Below are 18,865 nucleotides of genomic sequence, written 5' to 3' on the forward strand. Positions count from 1 at the left end.
ACCCCTTCTTCTGGGAACCTGAGCTGATGTACTAAAAGCAATTTAATCCTGGCCCTGAAAAGTTGATATGAACACACTCAACTAAGTCACCAGCTATAAATGTAAAATACCTATGACTTTTGCAAACTGAATTAATTGTCTTTTTTGTCCATTTTTTATAGCCAGTCTCCAGCAGGCCATGGTTCAAGCAGTCCCTGCCTGCAGCCCCTCTGAAATCATCCCCACCTCCTGTCCAGAAGCAAATGGCGAGAGGAAACGCATATTCCTTAGCAACCACCCTTTGGATCTTCAGAACAAACACTTTGTCTCATTTGCTTTACCTGTGCATACAGACTTCTTTGAACTAACCTCTCACAGAGCAGCTTCACTTGTTCTATGCACAGCTAAAAATGCCCTCCTACATGCAAAGGTACACTATAATTGCTACAACCCCTCTCCTTAAATTCCTGCTTCATTTCCAGGCTGAATTCTGCTTTTTTCCATTATCCCTGACATTCACAGTAACTCCAGTGTTCTCAGAGTCAGTGTGGATTTACACACCTGCAACTGAGAGCAATGTTTCTCTTCCCCATGGCTCTTCTGGAATGCCTTCACAGCAAGTGGCCAAGCTCAATATTCAGATTTTAAACTCTCCCACTGAACGAGGAACTGCTGGGGTAATGGTGCTCAATAGACCATAAGGGCTGTCACTTCCCAATTGCTGAGGATTTATTGAAATAGTTATTGATTGTGTTATAAAGCCATACAGGGATCGCGTTACTGAAGGGGTGGCCCATGGAGAAATGGGAAACTTCACAACCTTTTAGATCATTTAGATCATCTATTATGGTTCATATTTCTATAGGATAACATATGCTGAGAAGTACTACAGGCTTCAGCTAATCTCCATTATTGGTCTGTGAGACCTGTGGGGAGTACTATCTTCTCTAATTTAGAACTAAAGGAACTAAAATGAGGAAGAGTTTACAGCTACAGACGGATATAACAGGAGAAAGAGAATTAAAATTTGAGATCTCCTAGAGCAAATTCCCCAGCTTCCCCTTCCATTTCTGATCATGCTGTTATTCTAAACCTTATACACCAACCTGGCTTGAACTACCTCCCATAAGCAGCAGCTTAAAATATAATAGAATTAAAAAAAAAAGACTTCTCATGCTACAAAATTATTTCTAATTTTTGATATTTTGATAAACTCCAGTATGTGGCCACTAGAGGAGAAATTAAAATAATTACACTTTTAAATAAGGGCAACCTTTATAGATTTCATTACTTTTCTACATGGAAGGCCTACAGAAATTCTAAATAACATTATTTTTCTAGTAACAACATTTTGATGCTTATTTTAGCTGAGTTTATTTAACATTTCCTAATGCTGTGAAAGTCAAATGATGCAGAAACCTCCCTTCCCCCCCAGCAGTTAGAGAGACTTGGTTATTCCATTTTCCATTGCAGTGAGGATTTCAATCTTACTTTTTCTGAAAGCATCTTTAAAGAATTCTTCAAGCTGTCTGGAGAACGTTGGCTTGCAGAACTAAGCAGCAGGTCTGCATGGCTTGATATGAGAGGTTGCAGATGACTGATGTTGCTGAGAACTTCTTTTGCCTTGGCTGTGTTTTCAGGTGAATAGTAAATACACTGGTATCCAGTACTGTGATAACAGAGAGTCACATAATGTCAAATTCATTTCTGCCATTAACAGCAACGCTTATGGTGCTAAAAATCTTACCACTGTTTTGAAAAAAAAAAAAAAAAAAAAAAAAAAAGCCAGATGCCTGTACTTCATAGTCACCACTGAAATGCTCCTGCCTTTAAGGTTAAAAACAAACCTTCCCTTGAACAGTAAAAACATAAACAGCATAAAACAGCCCACCACCACATGCTCCAAAATGATACAGTACAAAATTCCTTTGAGTGACTGATCAAACATAAACTCCCCTATATTTTTATGTGTTTCTTTTAAACACTGTAATTCTAGAGACAGAAAATATTTGACAAAGTCAGGTAATAATATCAAAGAGCATAAGGCTCCTTATTTTTCCAACTGAACTCCCCAAAAGAGTATTAACTACCTAAGTCTTTCAAAATGGGCCATTAATGTTTAATTGACCAGTGGCCCACACTGTGTTTTGATTAGCCTCAGTGACGTCCAGGAAGTGATGATAAACAGAGTTATCTCCAATAAAAAAAAGGTGTCTGATTTGCAAGAAGAGACACAGCAATGGGGTGTGGAAGTGAATTACTTCAAAACCACACAAATGCACACTGCAAACTTCCTACTTTCAACTGTTCAAACTACTGCAATTACTTTGCAGGACTTCCCCTATCCCTCTTTCCTCTTTTTATCCTTACAAATTATGCAATATCCTCTTACACCATTGTTCTCAAACACCATTTCAGACAGCATGCACACACCCACTAGCTCTTTCCTGTAGCCCACAGCTCCTCACCTGAACCTCTTATACGTAACTGTTCCTTTTATAAATCCCTATTTTAGTCTTTCAGAGAAACTTAACCAAAATCTTTTGCAGCTTTGGATTAAAACAGGAAAAAAAGAAACCAAGCACCTCCTGGCACATCACCAATGCCAGAGGAATGTACATACTACTCCCAGCTGGTACTATTTATATCTCCTTTCTCTCCTTTTGTGTCGTTTTGTCATAAGTATTTCAGTCCCTTCAGCCCTTTCAACACTGATTTCTTTCTTAATTTGCACACCAAGACCAAATATTGACACTTGTTCAATCCTCTGAACTTAATGCATTCTGTTTCATTTCAGTCTTTATCCAGATCTCTTCATTCCCAACCCCCTTCCCCTTTGTGTCTTTTATTGAGTGACTCCCAGTTCCTTCTCATTAATTTTCTACAAATTAGAAACTAAATCTTGATCAGTCCCTTCCAATTCAGCATTTTCAATGATTTTGGCAAATAAGGATAGCTTCAAGCAGTCTTAAAATTAAGGCTCTTGCTTATGTATTTTGCTGAGGTATAGTCTCAATACCCAATTCTATTTTTCTATTCCTCAATACCCATTCTATCTTTCTGTCTTTCACCAATGTCTTAATTCCTAGACACAATTCTTTGTAAAAGCAGTCAGGATGAATGGCATTTAAGTGAGCAAAGCTCAGCCATGCTATCAGCCACATCTGAACTATGATGCATGTCCAACTTACATGAGCTACTCATGTCTACTGGACTCATGTCTAGTAGAAGTCATAATTCTGAATATTTCAGCAAAATTAATAATATAAACTGTCTCTCCTAATGAATTAGGAAAAACAAACAAACAAACCTCTGTCCCTCTGAGTAATAAGGAAACCACCACAGTTCTACCTTCAAGGTGGATACACTGTTAGTGAGATGGACTTCCAGAGTCACACCTAGCACTACATGCACTGGAACACTCAAGCAGCCAGGCTCAGCAGATAGGGCAGGGACAAAGAGTAATAGTCTAGGCTAATTGCAGTGAAGACATAGTCTTAAAAGTCTTGATACTTCTCTAATTCCCCATCAGGCTTTTCCCTCCCTTTATCAAACAGGTTTTTTTGCAGGCTGAATGTGGCTAATGCTGTTATCAAGCTCACCATGCACATACTCCGTTCTGGGATTTCCTCAGTCTTTAAATCCTAGATAATTTTCACTGATCTCCCACAGCTCTAAGCTTCACTGAATTTTGCAGCAGAAAAGCTACAGACACCACTGTAAGAAAGAGTGCAGAGTGACACCAAAGGTGTAGGCAGTTCAATTGCAATTAAGTAAATCATAGCTTTTCAGTAAAGGAATTAGTGAAGAGAGAATGACTCTTCAGAATGAAGTGTACTACCAGACTGGTAATTATTTGGATAATTTAAACATTTCCAGAACCCTAGAAAGCATGACACAACTTCAAATCTTTAGTTTCTCTCATAATTTGAGGGCAACTTCCTCCATCCCCCTGGAAGAATGCGTAATTATTTTTCAGAAACAACACGTTAGGGAGTATTTGAAGTCTCTAACTGTTGTCTTCACACTGTTGCATCTATGACTAGCTGAAGTTTTCTGCGGCCTTACCCTTCATGAAAAGATATTACTACTTACAAGCCAGTGACATTCCCTCCTCTGCAACTGCTTTTAAAGCTTACTGCTGCATACAGCTCTGGTATTTAAGTACTATTAGGTAGAAGAGGCAGTTGCCTCTTACAGAGATACTTTTCACAGATGTCCTAAGGCAAAAACTAGATGAAACTTTTGCATTAGGGTAAAGGCCACATGGGTAGGTCCAGTACAGAATATCAGCAGCATAATGAAAACATACCTCTGATATGTAAATGATGACTCACGTACCTTTTGAAAAACTTTATAATAATGCCTTCTGGGTAAAGTTTCAAAGCTTTCACTAAGCATATAAAACCACACTTGATCATTCCCAAATATTGGCACCATCATTAACTATGAACACACGACTGTCAGCGGTCATTTCAGTTCTAAACTTGCTTTAAGGACATTCTTTTGTAATTTTATGTCTTGGGGATGGTTTATATCCCACATCCATTTTTTGATTTTGTTTTTGTTTTGTTTCTGGAATAGTCACTGCCTCCACTGGCTCTGGGAGTATGGTGATGGGTGAGGGACAGTCCGGGATCCTGCACGGCTTGAGGGCCAGGGGTTGCTCTTCCTTCTAGTGGGGTGATTGACACAGCTGCCAGGCTGCACCCTGCCTCTGACTGGATATCTTGGTGCTCTCTGGTTTTTGACTGTTTCTTTTCTTTTTCCTTTGGCACTGTGATTGGGGCTTGCCAGATTGCTTAGATGCTCCTCTGCTTGCTTGGGAACCCCTCTGTGCAGTCACCGAACCCCGGGACCAGACATTGCTGGTCAGCTATCCAAAGTAGAGAGGCACTGCCCAAACCGTTTTCTATCACTGCTTTGGGACTTTTTTGCTACATTTTAACTTGACCTGGAGGGGCACTGAGACCGGCTCCTTCCTGTGGCTTTGCAAAGGGAGACCCTTCTCTCCTCTCTCCCTTTGTGCCGCCCGAGCCGCCATGGCCGTGTGGAGAGGCGGCCGAGCTCGCGCCACAGCGCCCCCTGCAGGCGCGGGGGAATCATCGCACCCGCCCTGCCCGGCCGGGAGCCACCAGCGCCCCTGCTGGCCGTGACCGGAACTGCACCGGAGGGGAAAGTGCCCGAGGGCCGAGCGAGGCTGCGGGTGGGTCTGTGCTGCTGCTCTGCTCGCCGCAATGCTGCTGGTGGGGATCTGTGTTTGCCTTGTCATGTATGTGTATATATATATATATACATATATATATATATATGCATGTATGTATACTCTAGTAAAGAAGTGTTATTCTTTTTTCCATGTCTTTGCTTAAAAGCCCTGTAATTTCAAAGTTATAATAATTTGGAGGGCAGGGGGTCATATTTTTCATTCCAAGGTAGATTCCTGCCTTCCTTGGCAGACACCTGTCTTTCAAACTAAGACATTTGAATCAATATTAAATTGGCTAGGTTTTAGTTCTAGATTAACAGAGTTTTTGCCTGAGAATAAATACTGCAATATGGTAAATGTCTACTTTATAATGAACCTCTGAGTTGCTCCACTCCTGCTGTTAACTGCATAATTTATGTCACTAAGTTAAATTGCCACCATCTGGGACTGGCTTAGTCTTCCAACAACGAACATTTGACCTCCCATTTTTCACAGCCAAACCCACAGACATTAGCATCAAGAATATAGTTAAAGCATAGACAGCAAGTACATCTACCTGTAGATAACTTGAATTTTATGTACGTTACTGAAGATACCAATTCAGTGGCTTTTTTATGGATCATATGTATTCTGTCTAAAGAGGGAACTTATGATCAAAAATAAATTGCTCCATAAATACTCTGGATAATTCATGATCTCAGGAAATAAAACTAAACCAGATGACCAGAGCAGAAGTTATGAAAACAGGCTTGAAAGAAACTAGAAGTTTGAATTACTTTGGGTTTTTTTAATTTCCTTTAGTTCCCCTGCCACCTTGGAAATTCTAATGTTGAATATGACAAAAATGGAATGATGCTGTTAGTTCTGTCTATGATGACCAAATGTCCACAAATCCTTATCTTGAGGCAAATAGCTATGGCTGTATCACAGCACACTTCTTGCTCCTTCTCTATTTTTCTTCATTCCTACCTCAATGAAGTCCAATCTCTCTTCCTCACACACATATATACATGCAAGAAATAGGGTAAAGTGAGCAAAGAATAACATGAAAATTGTTAGGCATGGCAGGCATTTCCTTTGAGAAGATTACAATTAGATCAAACACAGATCTTAATTACTTGAATATCTCTGGGACTTTCTGTGAAATGGTGCCATTTTTGATTCCTCAGAGAACACAAATGGGTTGAAGGCTACAAAATACAGGCAATAGGAGCACAGAATATTGCAACATTAATAAAATCCCTGGTCACCAAACAGTCACCTTACTGAAGAAGCACACCTCATATCTTTACTAAAAATCTAGGCCTCAAACAGAAATAGTCCTTTTAGCCTGTTCAAAACCAAATTAAATTAATTAAATTAGTATAGCTTTGGGGGAAAAAACCTAACAGAAAATCTTTTTCAGTGATGTTCCAGTTTAAACATTTTGCAAATTTAAAGCAGGATCATTTTCAAACAGCTTGCTAGAAATTATGTACAAATCCATAGTGAATCACATCACCTTATGCAGCTTGTATGCACCTCTTCTTCTTGATGGTCAGAGTTGGGGCATTAAACATTTGCAATCATAGATCTATGTGTTTTGGTTAAAACAGAGATGATGAATTAGACTTTAAATAAGAAAAAAAGGTCCTTTCTGTATCTTGAAAGTAATTTATGAACAGTTCAAGCAGTGAGGCACTATATGGGTATAACTTAGAGAATGTCTGATTTAAATGTTTCTGCACAGCTGAGCTCTAAAAACAACAATTTGTTGTGCCATCTAGACTGATGAGAAGACAAGCACTTCCATTTGCCGGAAGAAGAAATAATCTATACTATCAAGCCAAAAGAGACTGTATTGGAACAACTGCCTGACTTTTTCTTTTATAAAGATATAGGAAAAGAAAGAATTGAAAGAACATACCAATAGAGAATAATGAAAAATATTCTAAAATAAATGTATATCATACACAAATAATTAATATTCTGCAATTAATTACCATACTTTAATTATCCTATTTATTTCAATGTAAATGCTATCATACCTAAACAAAAATTTTAAAAAGTATCAATTGTTCTTACTCATGTTATGAAATTCCCTACTTGTTACTAAAGGGATGGAGATACTAGAGCCATGCCTCATAGACATGACTGATGTTTATAGTGGAAGGGCCTTTGATTTCTCTCTTTGGTACAGATGAAGAATAATATGCAATGGAATGGGCTTCAGATCACATACCAGAAAATACTATATTTTTCACCTAAAAGAAAAGCCTTTCTTGCTCTTATTTAAGACTCTTTTTTTTTTTTTTAATGTGCCTTTTAAAAAAATTGGATATGACATTCCTGATGGTAATAAATGAGAGAAGAACTGCAAAAACTTTCCATTTTTGTAAATATTATTATACAGGGCTTTCCCTTTGTGTCTTCACAAAGATGCATATTCTGTGTAATAGAAAACATGCCAGAACTATCTTCAGATACACATTTTCCACATTCTTCTGTTTGATAAACTTTCACAAAACATATGTCTCAGTCTTGTTTTGGTTTGCAACTGCAAATGCTACCAGATAACCGTTCCCCTTTGTCTGTTAATTCCACAAGTCTAAGATTGAGCAAGAAATATATTGTGATATGCTGACACTGCTGAATATTTTGATAAACTGTTCTAATAATCAGACTGAAGGTCAAAGACATGCAAGGCAATCCTGTCACATCTTGAAAGCTACTAGGATTAGCTGAGAACTAATCTCTTCCCAAATCTTGCGCTAGGTCTTCAGCTAAGTTAGACTAGAGAAAATGGCTGCTGAATCCTCATTTTTTTTCTGTTCGTTCTATATTCTGATTGATATCGCAAGGTGTCACTTCTTCCTTCAACAAAATCTTCAAAAAATCTAGGCCCATTGTAAAACAGGAAATTTAAATTGCAAAAGGTGCCCCTGGGGACACAATGTGTCCTCAAAGCATCTTTAAGCAGTGAAACTAACAGGCGCAGGCAAAATAATACTGTTGTCACCACAGCAAAATAAATTTTTCCGTTTTAAGACTGAGAATGGTCCTTTCATGTATTTATTTAAAGCAGACCCCCTCCTGAATATTCATTAAGTGAGATTGTATTGAGACTGCTTACTCCTGTCTTTCAACTCACACAAGTTCTTGAAGTTGAAAAACCAAAACATGGAGTTTTCTCTGAGCCGCTCTCAAAGACAGCAGGAAAGATGAATTTTGGAGGCTTCCTCCTTTCTGCTTTGTGGAAGTTCATACACAAGTGACCATTTCCCCAGCTCAGGCAAGTGATTAGCTGAATACTGCAGTGCACTGTTTTCAGTGCTCAAACTCAGTTTCCTAGACTGATCCAGGCTCATTTTTTAGGAAGAGTCTGACAGGACAGTAGCATAGCTACCCGAGTTATATCATCCTGAAGACAGACTTCTGCTTTTCCAGAAGAACGCAGGAACATAAACGAAACTGTCAAAGTAAACTTCTTGTACCCCATCCTTAAAAATTGCCAAACCAGAGATGTTTCTGAGTGATGCAGGAAAATCTAAGCAGCAGGGCAAATGTAAAGTGATGTGCAGACTCTTGACATAGGCCTGAAATGCCTTGATAGAACCTGCACAAAGCTCTCACCCATCCTCTCCTCTCCCCTATTACCAGCAACTAAGAAACATAGGCAATGTCTAGTGATGCCTATGAGATATCGCAATGTGTGTTCTTCCAGGAAGACATTCTCTTCCCTATAAGGCATTTTCTCTTTTCTCCAGTGAAGAGAAATCACAGAGAATAATTTTTCTCACAGCTATACTCCATTTTGGGAAGTCAGACTCTGCCAGCATGGATATGCTGCAGGACTGAGCTAGTAAGAAATGGTTCATTTTCTGAAAGCTGAGCACTGTGAGAACTGTAATGTACTTTATATTATATGACTTAAAAGGATTATGTCTATTATATTATTTATATCTTGCAGCTTCTGTTATAAACTTTCTGTTATAAAACCCCACAAACCACTATTGCAACTACATTAATCAGATAGTAAAGAGCAGATACTTTAAGAAATGTCTTCAGACATTTTCTTCAGCAGAAAACATGTTCTTTGTAGGCCTTCATATGATGGGGATAAGGCTGCCCATACCAGTTTGCTGACAGCAGAATATTAACACAGAGTTTATCGATGTGTCTTATGTGATCAACATGATATACATGTTTTGTTGGCAGGTTTCAGCATCAGAGGTGGTCAGGGAAATGAAAGATTTTTGAAGATTTAACAGGGTTTTTATACTGCGTAGTGCAAGCAAGACCCCCTCAATAATACAGCTTTCAAAGCAACTAGATCTGCTAGGTTTTGTTTTATTTTAATATTAATGCCAACTTCTATTCAACCTAGACAGCAGATTTAAATAATTTTCCTTTTATTCTTTATGATATTTTATCCATGAAACTTTTTTGAGCATTGACTATAATGGAATTAATTCTCTGTGGATTGTCATGATAATTTAGATCAGAGTACTTCCTTCCTGCATTCTCTTTGGAATGCTGTTACACCACAGTTAGCATCATCAGTTGAAGCACTGAGCAGTCACAACTACAGGTGCTGCCAGTGACAGCTGTGCCTGCTTGAAAATCTGAACAGTCATGGCAACAAACACAAATACATCTAATTCTTAGGAAAAGATGTAACTAACACTTCTGTGCATGTTCAACAGTGAACGAAGCATTTGAGTTCCACAATAAACTGAAACCTTTAATTTTGATTAGTCTTATTTTGGCTTTCTGAAGAGTAAGAGTAGTTTGCTTTTTCACAGTGTACTTTTATGTTAGCATACACCCAGGCCTGTCAGAAATAAAGCTCCTACCCTAAGTTAGAGTTTCTGTATTTAAAAATTGTCTACAGATACATTCCTCTTAGCACAGGAATTGCCAAAGAGATACCTCATTCTGAATAGCAGGTTTTCAAGTACTGATATACCTCCAGCTTCCTAAAATACAATGAAAAAAGACACAATTTTGAATTAAGGTTGCAAAAGACCTCCAAGGTCATCAAGTCCAACCTTTGATGGAACAACCACCATATCAACTAAACCATAGCACTGAGTGCCAAGTCCGGTCTTTTCTTGAGCACTTTCAGGGATGATGACTCCACCACTTGTCTAGCAAGTTCCAATGCACAACAACCCTTTTCATGAAGAAGTCCTTAGTGATGCCCAACCTGAACATTCCCCAGCACAGCCTGAGATAATTTCCTGTGTTTATTCAAAATTAGTCTACCACTAAAAGTAGAGTGTGCTTCAATTTTCATCAAAGCAGGAAAAAAAGGAAATATTTTATGAATGCAATGTTCAATCCTACTAGATTTTAATCTTCCATTCATTCAGCAGGATAAACTGTTTTGTTATTCAGTGAGCTTACCGCAATTTAATGCAACCTTAATGGTATTTTCCCAGCTACCAGAAAGAATACTTACTTTCGTCTTTCTGCCTCAAATTTACTCAGCAGTTTCCGGAGACCACCATTCTTAAATCCTTGGAAATGTGCTGCTGGGGCTCCCACGGTAATAACATCATACAGAGCATCTGGAATAGGAATAGAGAAACACAGACATTTGAATGCTCCTATCCCTTAGTCATGGCAACGTTATGACATCTATTCCACAAAAAGTAAGGATAAGTCTATATAATTTCCAGGGAATAACTGATAATCTATGTCCCAAGAAGGCCCAAGAGCTAATCAATCTTTCTATACAGCCACCTGCACACTTTAAAAAATTCATTTGATTTATGGCTATATCTAAATTATGTGCCACTGAGAAGAACAATATTCTAGCTCTGCAGTTTACAAAGCTGCCAAGTAAATTGGCCCATTGTGTATTTCATTTTATTGCCCCTTTCATTATTTAACTTGTAGTCATGTTGAGATGCAAAGATTCAAGCATTTTAGAGTCAAAAGAGACCATTATGATGGAATAGTCTGACAGAATAATAGACTACAGAATTACAGCTAATAATTCCTGCATCAAGCTTGTCTATTGGTTGAGTGAAGGCATCTACTTGTTTAGACATCTAATCTTGATTTAAAGATTTCAAGTGACAATGAATTCACTGCATTCTCAGAGAAGTCAATTAGACTAGTAAAAATCCCTATTCCTTTTCTAGTTTGAATTTGTTTAGATGTAAAGCTACTGTACTTTCAGATATAATTGTGTTTAATGTTAAATTGTTGAGCCCTGCTCTATGACGTACACTTTTTATATATGTTTATAAACACAGAGAAAGTCAGTTGTTCTCAGCTGAGAAGCTACCAGAATAGGAAATAAATCATACTAATGAAATGCTTGCTGAGAAAACAATTTGTTGTCTCCTTCTGTATATACCTGATGCCTTATGACATAGGGGATGAACTCTGTGTGGATATATGCTTATAGAACTGGAGGTGAAACATCATATTATCATTTTTCAAAGAGCTTGTGATTGATTGTCAGTGCAGAGATGAAGATTTAATTACATCCCACACCACATAACTATTTCTTCTAAGTTTAAATTTACATTTACAGTAAGTACCTGTTTTTGTACCTGAAGTTACAGGAGGTATAAAAATGCAGTTCAGAATGCCTCATCCTTAAAATGTATTTCTAAAGGAAATATTACAGGATGTTTTTTGAGAACTGTTTTATTCATCAAAGAAGTTTCCCATGTAAATTAAAATCTAGACCTCTCCTAAAATAGAATTTGCATTCTGATGATAAATATCCCCAGAAGCATGAACACTGTACAAATGACTCACAGTTAATGAACTATGCTTTACTTCCTGAGCTGAATCTCAGAACATATTTGCTCAAATTGATTTAAGCTCTAATGAGTTGGTGACTCTTCGATATCCACTTAAAAGGAGAAGTGACATAATTTCATTAGCCTAAGGTGAGCTTCAAGATTCTTAAATAGCCCATTCTTTTAGGTCTTAATATAGATTTATCCATAATACATATTCTTCGGCTATTAGAATTCCACTGATGCATGACAATAAGGAGTTCTATTGCTTAAAACAGCCGTGGCTTGAAATCAAGATGAGAGATGAACTCATAAGGGTTCTGAGTATGTTTAGAGATAACTCATGAAACAACAGGAAAACATTTAAAAGACTAAACCTGCTTCTGACTGTTTTAAAAATAGACATGACCCTGTTTATAGTTACTTTGGGAGGTGGGGGGATTTATCCAGAAGGGAGCCTTTATTCAGCCTGTGGTCTCTTCTCAGCACAGTTTAGGAGCAGCTGTCTGAGACAGAAACACACCCAGCACAGCTGAGTACCTGCCTCACACAACCTACATGGAGAGTAAGGATGGCAAAGGATGAGGAGCAAACATCCACACCTGGTGATGGGCACAGGGCAATCTCACTCACATTTTCCAGAGCACAGTGCAGCAGAAAGTGCTGCATGGCTTGGGAGGAATGCCTTGTGATGTGCTCTACTTACACATCAGTGGAGCTCCTTGTGAAGGACGTGCAGTGTCAGCATCAGTGCACTGCTGCAGGAGTGCTCCACTAACTCATAACCATCAAGCAAAAGCAGGCTACTCCTGACACCCCTCTGCGGTGAAGACAGCTTAAAATGCAGCAGAGCACCACAGGAGTTGTATCTTGTCAAGTACAGCTCAATCCCAATTTTGAGTCAACCTGCCTTCCTCCACAGGAGGCAATCAGTGTCTTAAACTGGCCAGATGCAAAACAAAAATCACTTTAGTTCACCAAATATATTTAAAACAAGCACATATTGTAAACTGGAAAAAAAGCAAAGCTATGTCAATATATAGATTTAAGCTCTCTAGTATGATGAACAGAGCACAATGAGGTGTTTATCAAATGGATAAGGATACCATTGACCCATAGGAAAATAGTATTTTTCCTCAAAGCTATTCCTACTGAAAGCTTAAGCAAACTTTCTCTTCCATTTCAGTACCCAATAACAACCCAAATAAAAGTTCAGAAAAGTAAACTATTATTATACATGTCAAACACAAAAAACTCACATCCCAATGTGTATATACAATAGATGGGATTAAAACCTATCTTGCATTCCCAAAATTAAGATATCTGATAGTGTAAGGGTTAATGACATCTCTATGGATCATTACCTTGTTTAAATGCCACCTCTATGAATTTTTATTCTCCCCCTTCCAATGTCATTCTCTGTAAAATAAAATGAAGCCACAGGGGCTAGCTTCTTAGCTGGATAGCTGATCCCTCGTAGGGTAAGCGCCCCAGGCAAGCAGTCTTAAGGCCGGATACCTCAGCCCTATGGAGGCTGGGGTGCCCTAGGCCAGACTGTGGTACAGCCGTGACCCCTAGCAAGCTTAGTGATTGTCAGCTCTTAGTGAAAATCAGCTCTTTTATGATTTCAGCTCTTAGCTTGCTCGTAGGGGCTGTGGCTGGCCGTGGCTCCTGGAAGGCAGACGAAAGAGAGAGGAGAAGGCGGCCAAGAGTGTTCCACGATGGTTTATTCTGAGGGTCTTGCAAAGGGTCTTGAAGCTGCTCTTCCAAAAAAATGAGCCAAGACAGCCTCTTTTATAGGGTTAGGGAGGATTGAAAACTGACCAATTTTAAGGGTTAGGGAAACTAGCCTATGGGGTCACAGAGAGATAAGCAGGCCTGGAGGACCAGAGTGAGGACTCCTGGTTCAATTCCTATGACTCAGCAAATACCTATCTCTAAACATCCCTCCACGGAGCCGCAGCCGGCCCTGCGCCTGCTACAATTCTCCTGGTTATATTCCAGGCGTCCTTTGATATATGCCAAGCAAAGCATGAGCTGAGAAAGACCAACTTAATATCGAAGTGCTGTCTATTCCAGATTGATTAGCAATTGCTAGAAACGGTTTAGACGGTATATATCTAATACAAGACACAGTGAACATTATTTAAGTAATCGAGGCAGAGTTTTATGATTTGGAGATCCAAATTTAGAAGTGTCATGGTTTGAGCCTGGCACATTGCCAGTGCCCTCAAACCACGACAAGAAGACAACTAGAACAAAAATTCTAACATTTTTCTCTTTCTGTACCCTTTTTGGTTATTGATTAGCCATGTGCCCAAAGCAAAATGGTTTTGGAGAAGGGAGAAAATTCATAAAAAAGCAAAACAAAACTCCAGTACTGTAAAAGTTGTGGGTGCTTAAATAAGTCACATCTTTCATTCCACTTTTCTTTTTACTTAGCAAATAGACATACAGTGTCCTGTTCACAAAGAGGTTTTCTTGAAAAGACAATGTTAAGCTTCTGGCCACCATTTTACAAACCTAAAAATCCTTTTGAGTTAATTAATTAACTTGAAAACATTAAATTAAAATCTGTGCTATCACATTATGTCACTATAAATCCCCATCTTGTTGAAATATTGGAGGCACAGTTTTTTAGTAAAAGAAATAACAAAATATTGAACCAAAAAGTATCTAACAGATAATTGGAAGCCCCTGTGCTCCAGTTTAGAAGTGGATGAACATCAGCCTCATACAGTATAAAAGAGGAGTTTTACCACTGTTTGTACTTACTGTTTTACAATCTTAGAGTGTATTAATAAGGCAAAAACCTTACATAATGTAATTTCTGTGTTTGTAGTGACAGCAAATTTAACAGATCTCAATTTATCAACAAATTATTCACTGTGCCATGATTTGGTCATATATATGTATCAGGATAATGTTTGATCTGTAAAGGAAGCTGCTAAAATCATATGTAAGTGTCAACAACAGAATTCTGTGTTAAAAGGAACCACAGATGATGTTACATAAAGTTATCCCCCTTTCCAGGAGATGTTGGAAGTTTGCAGTATTTTCAGCATAATCAGTGAGGTATTTTTACTTAACACTGAGCAAATACTTACATGGGGTAGGTCGCATGACAGAGTAGCACTGCATAAACTGATTTAGAACCAAGCAGTGCTAGGCTCATTACAACTTCCTAAGACATAGGATAAATTAGGTTTAGAACTAATACTGTTCTTTATGGAACCGTTTAACTCCTGTCACTTGGGCTGGGGAGCTCATACCAGCAATCTCTGGGAGGAAAAGTACAGCATTGTGCTCTATCACTGTCTCTGGTGGCAAACTGGGATGGGGTTGGAGGTTGGGGGGAGAAGAAAAACCACCTTAAGAGCATTAAGTCTGGCTTTTACAGCATTATGGATCACAATGAAAAATTAAGTGGGTGCCTGAGAAGGGCATGAATCTTACTCAGCATTGTGCGGTGTGTCACTACAACCCATGACAGCATTCTGCACTGCTACAACAGAATATTTTTAACCATGCATAGGTTACCAATACGTTTTTGTGAGCATATATTCTGCATTTACTTATTTGCTTGAAGTGTCATAGGAATGAAATGAGCACATCCCTGGAATTTATTTTTAGAAAGGAACTTAAAAGAAATTTAGTTAACCAGCCCTTAGTTTTCCAAGATGTGCAGTAAATGTCCACAACTTGTGGCATCAGAAGATGAGGCAGGGAAATTCCTTGTAGAGCTTTGACTTTGGACGTGATTTCTAAATTTCAGTGAAACTGTACTTCAAAGCATACTTTGTCATACTTGGGGAATTTCTTTACCTTTCAATTGAGGACTATGCACATGCATTCTTTGCAGATGAAGATTTATGGGGATGAATTCTAGCGTTTTTTCTCCTTTGCTACAGCTTGACTTAAAGGAAGAACCTGAAAAACAAAAGTTTAAAAAATCATTGTCTTAAGCACCCAGATGTTTTTGTATTCCTTTTAAAGCGAGGACAATACTTGTATGTGAGGAGTAGTCTTTAATTTACCTTCAATGGGTAATTATATATTACGATGTGAAATGTTCACTAACTGTGTCTCAGCATGTACCCATACTGGAAGCAACAAACCAGCATTAAATTCACAGAGCAATCTAATTTTTTTATTCTAGGAGATAGATACTTTTCCCTGCTGTCTGAAATCAGTCTGTAGTCTGCTGGAGACAATGTAGCAGTTAATGTGCATTATGTTTATTCTGTGCTAAAACCGCAAGGTTACAGAACTATGATGGCACTACATATTTCCAAGATTTTTTCTTCAAAGAAAAGTATTATATTAAATAGGCTATGTGTTCTTCCTAGAAAGGTCAAATAAAGAAATACAAACTATCTTAAGGAAAGCTATATATTTGTTCACAGGAGGCATGATGCCTTGGAAAAACAAGCAAACAAAAAAAGAATATGGCCGCATATTTCCAAAACATTGGATTTTGAGTTTTATGATAGTGTAAAGTAATATAATTAAAGTCTGACAGTATGAAATATTATTTACATAAAGATATTTGATACAGAATCTGTATAAAATAAAAGGCTGTAGATTAGGAAAGAGAGGTGGCCTTATCTTCTAACTTAGGCAGCCCAATGTTTACCTAGACCACTTTTTCAACACCCTATCATTTTGCCAACTATTAATTATTAAAACTAAAATTCCTCTCATTCAGATAGAATTTTTAAATAAGTTTTGCCAAGGTTCAGCCTTTTTTTTGAAGCAAACACACAAAAAGGTAAAGGAAATATTTTAAATTGTTTTTTGCTTGCTCAGTCAAGACTTGCTAGTGTTTATCTGTTGAAACTGCCACAGTTTCCAGCAGGACTAAGCATTGAGCCTCCCAATATAAACCACTCTGCCAGAGGACACCAATGATGCTCCAGACCAGCCAAGCTTTCTTAGGCTGCTCCCTAAGCTTAGAAATTAAAACAATAATTTAATACAGATGAAGAGCAAAGCCAGGAAGAAAAGCAATTCACAGAAGTCAAAATTTTAGATTAGACAGGAAACCCCATGATGCATATTGAAATCAGGAGCTGGTGATGCTGCATCTGAAAAACACAGGCAATTAGGGGCATGGTAAAGGAAACTCAAACTATCAGAGAAGAACTGAGAATAGTGCAGGGAAGGAGACTGTAAGTAATTTGGAAACAGAACAGAAGGTGGGAAGATTATTTCTGAGAATTCAGCTGAGACCAAGTTCAAAGCTTAAGGATTGATAAATGGACTTGAGACAAGGAGACACATGCTGAACAAAGGGAGCATAAAGTAACAGCAGATTAAAAGGACAGGTGAAAGAAGAGTAGGAGGGAGAGGAGCCTGCTCTCAAGAGTACACTTCTGCCCCGAGCAGAAGCACAAGATATGCAGCATTGCTGAATTGTGTTTTTCCTTTTTTCCGGGCAGACCTGTGAAGCAGGTATCCCTTCCCAACCAGTGCTAGAAAATTACTGGATAAGGACCACCCAGCTGCTATCAGTCACTAGATTTGCTCAGGTATGAGATCCATGCAGTGGAATTAACATCTCAATTTGCATTTACCAATGGCATCCATACAATAAAACTAACTTTAAGTATAGTCTGTTTCTAAGTAACTTTTTAAGTTTCATTTAAGAACTAAAAAAAAATTTACATTCCCTCAATTAAAACATTTCTTGTTATTATTGTTGTAAGGTCAAACTCTTTAAAGTTAGGAAATACCAGAATATAGATGCAACTTTCATCTGACATCCACCTGAAGAACTGTGAAATGGGCTTCAATAATATATCATGTATGAGCTTTTACCAGTTCATTGAATGTTCAGTGTCTTTGCTGCTCAATTTAAAAGCAGTGATTCAATATCTCGTTTCCAACTTTTATTTCAGTATTTATTCAGGATTTTAACATGTTGCACAAACCTCCCTCAAAGTCAAGGTTATTAATTTCCTCAAATCTGTCTACTATATACATATTAACAGCCTCTAAGGACTTTACAAATTTTGATAAAATAATTTTAATTGGTTGAGTTATAATTTCACCCATCCTAATGTCAGAGAATGAGCATTTAAGAAACAATGCATCAACATAAGATATGGAAGAACTTGTCCTCCAGAACACTCATTATAATGCAACATCCCATTCCATTTTGGAAGCACAGATCCCACTGGGCTGAATTGCATCCATAAGTACCAAGCACTTCTGCAAAACAACTTGTGTCTAGTGCCAGTTGTCCATAAAAGAACACACTAACCACTTTTCAAGTCTGACTTGCCCACATTGGAACTCTGTAACAGAGGTAGGGATAGTGTCCAGTTTTTGAGAACAATAATCAATTGTCTTAGCCTTGACTGTCTTTTTTTCCCCTTCCAGGGCTGGATGAATAATAGATTTTTCAGTCTGATGACTGAAACCGAAAAAAAAGTTAATTGGGGGGTAGCAGATATAATTTGAGGATGATTTCAGGTCCAGCTGAAACAAACAAATAATTTTTAAAGTTCCACTCCCTCCCAATATCACCAAATCTGTGCTTTAGATTTACCCAAAATTACTGGGGTTTTTGTTTCCTAACCCTTATATCTTCCTGGTATGTTTCCTTACAATAAAATGCTTTACATTCCCTAAAATTCTCACATAACTGAGGATAAAAGTGTTTGCCAAAACAACTCAAATCTGAAATAGTCTTAACTTTCTTAAACTTCCATTTTCAATAAATATGTTGGCAAACCAAAATTGCTGTCTAACACTTATACTTCCTCATACTTCCACAGCAATCTCTTGATTTCAAATAGAAATTAAGTGGTCTCCTAACAGCCTTCTCCACTAAATTCCACAAATAGCTTGGTTGAGTTGAAGTGAGTATCACTCAAAAAGCCTAACATGAGATTGTGTTGGGGAAGCATGAGCATATTTTGGAGAAATTTTA

At 38.0% G+C, this 18,865-nt stretch overlaps 1 protein-coding gene across 10 annotated transcripts in view; it reads right to left on the minus strand.

Moving 5' to 3' along the window:
- INPP4B (inositol polyphosphate-4-phosphatase type II B) overlaps nucleotides 1-18,865 on the minus strand; it is a 312,388-nt gene that overhangs the window by 72,759 nt on the left and 220,764 nt on the right. For all 10 annotated transcript variants that reach the window (XR_009486134.1, XM_059843843.1, XM_059843840.1 and 7 more), the window contains 3 exons: nucleotides 15,754-15,858; nucleotides 10,629-10,737; nucleotides 1,471-1,648 (listed from right to left, as the gene is read on the minus strand). Coding sequence is in view for 9 of the 10 variants with exons in the window: in XM_059843843.1 (XP_059699826.1) it covers nucleotides 1,471-1,648; nucleotides 10,629-10,737; nucleotides 15,754-15,858 (392 nt within the window). In the remaining variant the exon portion in view is untranslated. The remainder of the gene's footprint in view (nucleotides 1-1,470; nucleotides 1,649-10,628; nucleotides 10,738-15,753; nucleotides 15,859-18,865) is intronic.

Source organism: Haemorhous mexicanus, chromosome 4 (assembly GCF_027477595.1).
Source record: "Haemorhous mexicanus isolate bHaeMex1 chromosome 4, bHaeMex1.pri, whole genome shotgun sequence".
Taxonomy (NCBI): domain Eukaryota; kingdom Metazoa; phylum Chordata; class Aves; order Passeriformes; family Fringillidae; genus Haemorhous; species Haemorhous mexicanus.